The sequence below is a fragment of the Musca vetustissima genome, unplaced genomic scaffold (assembly GCF_032173495.1).
Source record: "Musca vetustissima isolate MV318-11 ecotype Yass unplaced genomic scaffold, APGP_CSIRO_Mvet_v1 utg11391, whole genome shotgun sequence".
NCBI classification, from domain to species: Eukaryota; Metazoa; Arthropoda; class Insecta; order Diptera; family Muscidae; genus Musca; species Musca vetustissima.
The window spans coordinates 30,983-37,079 of record NW_026877915.1 but is presented as its reverse complement, the minus strand read 5'-3'; the positions used below and the strand labels follow the sequence as shown (position 1 = coordinate 37,079).

Sequence of the window (6,097 nt, the reverse complement as noted above, 5' to 3'; positions counted from 1 at the left end):
ACTAGATTCGGAAAAAGGTTTCAATTCCTTTGGGAATATTATGAACTAATTTCCCTTTCACCGCTATAAGGTGCAAGTGTTCTGTTTTTATATGCCATAATTTTGGAATCATATTTTAGCCTAAAATATTACTTTCAAAATAATTGTCAAGTATTTTCTAAAACTTCTAATATAAAAATGAATTAAAAATTGTAGAATATATTGAACATTTAATTTGATTTTTCACATATAAATCCCATTTTAACAATACAAGGAAAATCGTTCCATTCGAAGTTGTTTCCTATTGACCATATGTGTACACAGTGTTCATTGTTTTGATGATTGTTCGGTTCGCCTTTTGCCCAATTTGTAAATGTTACACGCTCGCCAGACGACGACCAATAGAAAGGACGTTGTAAATCGTTGGCTGTATTATATTCATCATTTGCTCCTATCCAAAAATTTTTGGCATTTCCTGAATTGAAATAGTGTGAAAATGAAAAAAATTTAATTTGAAAATGGTGTGACCAAGTCTCGTTTTACATACCAACATATGTCCTCAGTGCACTGATTAATTCCGCATTCTTGACGGCGTCTGGTATTTCAACGAGTCTCAAGCCTTTGCGAGCACATTCGTGGGATGCTTGAAACCAATTGTACTAAAGAAAGAGAAGATAAATGGGGAAGAGAAGTGGGAAGTGAGATTATTGCCGACATATGTACTGTAGGTCATATGTCATTTAAATCCGAGTTGTACACTCGAAATTAAATCCTACCTTCTGATTGATTTCAATGTAAAATTCACCACCTTGAATTCCACGTTGCAGCGTTAGATCGGCATTAGCTGGAGACAAAAGTCCTGCCACCGCGCAGAATGTAAAAAATATTACAGTAGCGATTTTCATTCTGTTTACAATAAATTCACAAAGAAAACGGAGCTAAATTTTCAACGAATGTTGGACTTTTAAATAGAAAAAAATGTTTAAAAATTGAACTGAATATTTGACCAATATATTTTTTATTTTAGATTTCGTGTTATCTTTGTGATAGCGAAATTTTTCTTTGTGCGTTAAACTGGCTGCAGAACATTTGATTTGGGTCAAAATAACAAAGAACTCCAGTAAAAATAGCAGAAGGACGTAGATAAGACTGTGTAATAAATATATATTTTATTCTTGGATGCACGATAAAAGCTATTGTCTAAATGCGCTTTAATCCATAAAATGGAGTGGGGGAAAATATTACATTCAGCATAATTACAGTAGATGTTTCAAGGTGCTGAATTTTACATTGAAATCGATCAGAAGTTTTCTTATCTCCCTCAATGCCGAACGAGGATTCAGACAAGGTGACATTTTGTCGTGTGATCTGCTTAAAATCCTCCTGGAAGAGGTCATACGAGATGCAAATGTGAACAGAAATGACACCGTGTACACCAAATGGCCTACGCCGAACAACGGGGACCGAACAACTTGTATTCTCGGATTTGTGTGGGCAATTTTCTTCCACAAATTTCATTGGAATGGTAATATGCGTAACTGTGACCAGCATTCTTCAGTATAATAGTTTAGAATTCGTCTTGTGCCGTTCGTGAACGACGTGGTTCAATTGAACGAGTCAGTCCACTGAACGAGTGAGTCATTCATTGAGCAACGTCGTTCAGAGACCGACTGCGTTTGGTAAACAAAATTATTCAGTGAACGACAATAATAAAAACTGAATTCAATTGAACTAGGTCGTTCACGAACGGCACAAAACTATCACATTTGCATTTCCTTCATCCCCGGAGACTTTGATTGTTCCCTTAGAACAATCCATGACACCATGCCCGAGAAGGCATATGCTCAGTATAAAGTAAACCATTCAGAAATTTTAGTCGATCCTCTATTTACAAATACTATAGAGGGGGTTAAGGCACCATCTTCAACTTTTCAAATTTATTCCGCGGAGGCAATGAGAAATCCTGCAATTGAGCTATAACTTGGGAAAATCCGGATGGGCTATTCATTCTTTATAGTATTTGAGGATTGTGGTTTAATCTAACCTTATTCTATGATAAGGCTGTAGTGAGTAAAAACGATTTTAAGTGAACTTTTTGAATGTATATCAAACCGTAGTTCCTGCCATTTCGATTTGAAAGTTCTTGGTGCATACACTGATAGAAAAATGGCACTTCAAATTTAAGCCGAATACACTCAGTTTTTACTAAAATCGTACTTAAAAAATTAAGAAAAATTCGTACTTAGTTATTCTTAAAATAAGTACAATTTTGGATAGTTTTATAAATTCAAGTACGGAAATTATTGGAATAAGTATTAATTTCTTGACTTCTCATATTAAGTTAAGATTTGTATTTAATTCAAGAAAAAATTTCTAATAATGAAAAGTAAGTCATATATAACTTGAATTAAAAAGGAAATTCTTTAAACAAGCTTTGAGAGAAAAACAATGAGCACATAACAAATTTACTCTCTCAGATACTAATGAAAAGTAAGCGGAATATCACTTGAAATAAGAACATTCTTATAACAAGCCTTGAGAGAGGAAAATGATGGAATGCAAAAACTCTCTCGGCTGCATTTTTTTCTTAGTTGCGTTTGTTCATTTCTAGCTTTGATACAGAACATTGTGGAAAAACAGTATTAGTTCGATTTGCGCGTGCCAGTAGACGGTTGGTAGAATTGATTGTTTTTCTGTGTGCCCAAAAATGAGTGAATGTGTTTTTTCAACTGTGAAAGAGACGCCTCCTGTGGACGACGACTCCCGTATGCGCAAATTACTCCAGGAGTTTCAATTGGAATCAGTCTTTGATTATTTGAAAGGTGAGTATAACAAAGATGGCGAAAAAAATAAAATATATATCCGAATATTTTGAAGTGTTTATAAAAGTGTGCGCGTGTGTTTTTTTATACATATGTAATATTTTACTCCAAATATATTGACTATTTCTACATACACATTTTAATAACGGTGTATTTCCGAAAAATTCTTATGAAAATGTTCATAAAGCTCAACAACGCCTGTTTGCTTTCGCAAACTGTTTGTATAAAATATATATGTGTACACACAAACACCTACTTGGTATACACATATTACCATGCAACAAAAGCGCTATCTTCAAAACGATAAGATAAGCGCAAAATTTCTTAGATCAAGAATATACTTCTTGCATTTCTAACGCGCATATATTTTAAGTATTACAAATTCTTAACGTAAGTGCAACACACTTAATCTAAGTGGAGAGAGCGAGTTGAAAGCAAACCAAAATGTCTCTGTTATTGTCTGTTGTATTGTGTATTTTTTGGAAGGAGAGAGAGTGTTGAAGCAAATCCAAATTTTATGCTCTATTCCGTTCTCATTGAATTTATTCGTATCCCTGGTCGTCGCTTACTATGTTTTTCAGTTTTGAGTTGTGAAATACCGTTAGTCATGTAGAGTTTTTTTGTGTATTCATTATTTTTGTGTTATGTAGCAAAATGCATTGATAGTTCTAAAGAATTTTGTTGATATCGTTATTTGTCGTTGCGCTTTACATTAGTTGTGTTTTATATTATTCTTCAATTACAATATTTCCATATTATCTTTATGGTTTAACAATAAATTTATATCCTTATTTATTTAGCTGCTCAAGTGCGGTATAGAAGTTTGCAATACATGCAAACAGAAGATATAAAAGAAGCAATACCTCCTCTTGGTCTTCGAATAGAATTTCGAGAAAAACTTTTCAAACAAAACTTTTCAAAACTTTTCAATAGCAGGTAATAAAATTTAATGAGTATATGATTTGGCAAATTAAATTGATTTTTCAATGTTATTTTATAGTTTGGTATCGATGACGAAACAATTTCTGTGCAATCCAAAGTCGACAATTGGTTGACAGGAAAAGAGTTCCATGAGAAACTGCTGATTTGGTAAGCATTAACTTATATAATTATTTGCAAAAAATTAGCAATTATTTAACATAGTCTTCATTACAGTCTCATTTGATAAATTTACCACCATAGATTTTATATTTCGTATTATCTTTTCAGATCCAAATTGATTTCGAACTTATGTATCCAGGCAAGAGTCATATGTCACAAAATTTCAAGTGAAGGACACACAACAACTAGGTAAACATGAGGAGTTTTTTGTATTATATATATTTAAAAATGATTTTTCATTTATTTTTGGTATTACTTTATAATTTCTCTTAAAAATCAAATAAACTATATTTTACGTAAATCAGCCATTGTTTTATTTCATATCAAACACGGAAAATAGCTTAAATTCAGCTCGAAAAACTCAATTTAAATGACTTTGGGATAATTTCAATCACCGCCATTTCTTAAATCAATTTTATTTTTGAATTGGAACAAGTGAGAGTTTTGCTTAAATCAAGTTTGGAAATATATTTTTTATCATTTCAAACTGTGGTACTCTTAATTTAATCTTTTAATCAGGAACAAAATTCTTGAAACAAGAATATTGTGAGATAATTCCGATTTATAGAATGCTCAAATCAAGGCCACGTTGCGCTTGAATCAAGTTTTATTAAGCATTAAATCAATCCTAGCGATCTTTTACCAAGTATATTTCGTACTTAGATCGAAACTAAAATTAACTTAAATCAATTCCAGTTTTCTTAAATCAAGACTCTTCTGAGCTTAAAGCAAGCACAATCCGGCACAAATGGTGCTAAAATTAAGAAATCCGCACTAGAAGAAACCGTACTTAAATCAAGTTTTTTCATCTTGGTATAAGAAAACCCGCACTTACCGTACTTTTGACACCGCTCCGGCTTCATTTAAGTACGGAATACTCAATTTTTTTATCAGTGTACCGTCATCCACCGCATTAATCACCTTCATCACCTACTCATCAACACTCAACAAAAACAAGGTACGTAAGTTCAGTGTTTTTATTGTGAGCTTAAAAAAGGGAAAAAATACCGCAGTGAAAAATTGTTTTTGTTTAAATATTTCGCGGTACTGGTCGCCTTCGTCTATTTCTTGATATTAAACATTTTACAGTCCACTCAATTTAAATATCACCAACAACAAACGTACCAACAATTTATTATTCTCTCCACCTATCACTGTTGGTTCGTTGGTGTTGGTTTGTTTGTATTGTGATAGTCGCTCTCCCAACGCTGCTTGTGTTTTATTCCCTTTTGTGCGGTATGCGGTATTCAGCAACGCACAGTGGGACCGTGTGAAAAAATTATGATTTTCCAATAATATTTTTTTGGAATATTTTAAAAAAAACAATAAATTATTTTTGTTAGTGCGTAGTAGTCTTTTGGACTTTTATACAAATTCACCCTACTTTCGCCAATTAATAAGCAGTTTTCACTAGTAAATTATCGTATCAATTAATAATTTTTTGACAAATTGTCATTTGATTTCGGGTTATTTTTTGGAAATAAAAATATATAATTAGCATATATACTCGCATACCTATCTAGGGTATATTTCTAATTTGCACCCTATAGTCGGTACATACCGAAATATTCGCCATATTAATATTTTTAATATTTTTGTGAGAATCTTTATAAATCTTCTATCTATCTTCTTCTTCTATATATATAAAAATGAATTGCTGTTCGTTAGTCTCGCTAAAACTCGAGAACGGCTGAACGGATGTTTCATATTTTAGTCTTAAAATGTTCGTGGAGCTTCAGGGAAGGTTTAAAAGGTGAGAATTGAAAACCGCGAAAAATTTACGAAAAAATATTATGGAGCATATTTGTATTTCCACGAATTTAGTATCGAGCTATTATGATTGCACCACGTCGTAGTTTCATTCATTTAAGCCTTCATTTGTCAATTATTGAAAGTTTTGAAAATATTCTTTTCAATTGGATTGACATTGTATTGAAATTTTTTTGTTTGAATTCAATAAATAATTGAGCAGTATCATTGAATGTACACGTTTTCCATAGAATGCCCGTACATTTGGGACAAATGCAAGGATGAAAATCAGAAGACATCCGGAATAGAGTTCTGATGGTAAGATCCCTGTCCAAGATTATTTTCTTAAAATAATAAAAATAGTTCCATAGGGACATTTTATTCCTTAAAGTACCTAAAACTTTGCTATGCCAATGGAAATCAAGTGGCACCATTATATGGTGGTT

The 6,097-nt window shown here is 32.3% G+C and overlaps 1 protein-coding gene across 1 annotated transcript; it reads right to left on the bottom strand.

Moving 5' to 3' along the window:
• Window positions 1-209: 209 nt before the first annotated feature.
• On the bottom strand, window positions 210-884 carry LOC133322616 (lectin subunit alpha-like). The gene is made up of 3 exons (XM_061531585.1): window positions 756-884; window positions 527-638; window positions 210-454 (listed from the first exon to the last, which is right to left on the bottom strand). The coding sequence occupies exons 1-3, from the start codon at window positions 882-884 to the stop codon at window positions 210-212; spliced, it is 486 nt and encodes a 161-aa protein (XP_061387569.1).
• Between the last annotated feature and the right edge of the window lie 5,213 nt (window positions 885-6,097).

What these genes read in the sequence shown, in the direction of transcription:
- LOC133322616 (XM_061531585.1), bottom strand. Translation starts at nt 884, where the DNA reads ATGAAAATCGCTACTGTAATATTTTTTACATTCTGCGCGGTGGCAGGA. An exon ending in ACATTGAAATCAATCAGAAG is followed by an intron (nt 639 to 755) that starts GTAGGATTTAAT and finishes CTCTTTCTTTAG; the next exon opens with TACAATTGGTTTCAAGCATC. An exon ending in TGCACTGAGGACATATGTTG is followed by an intron (nt 455 to 526) that starts GTATGTAAAACG and finishes ATTTCAATTCAG; the next exon opens with GAAATGCCAAAAATTTTTGG.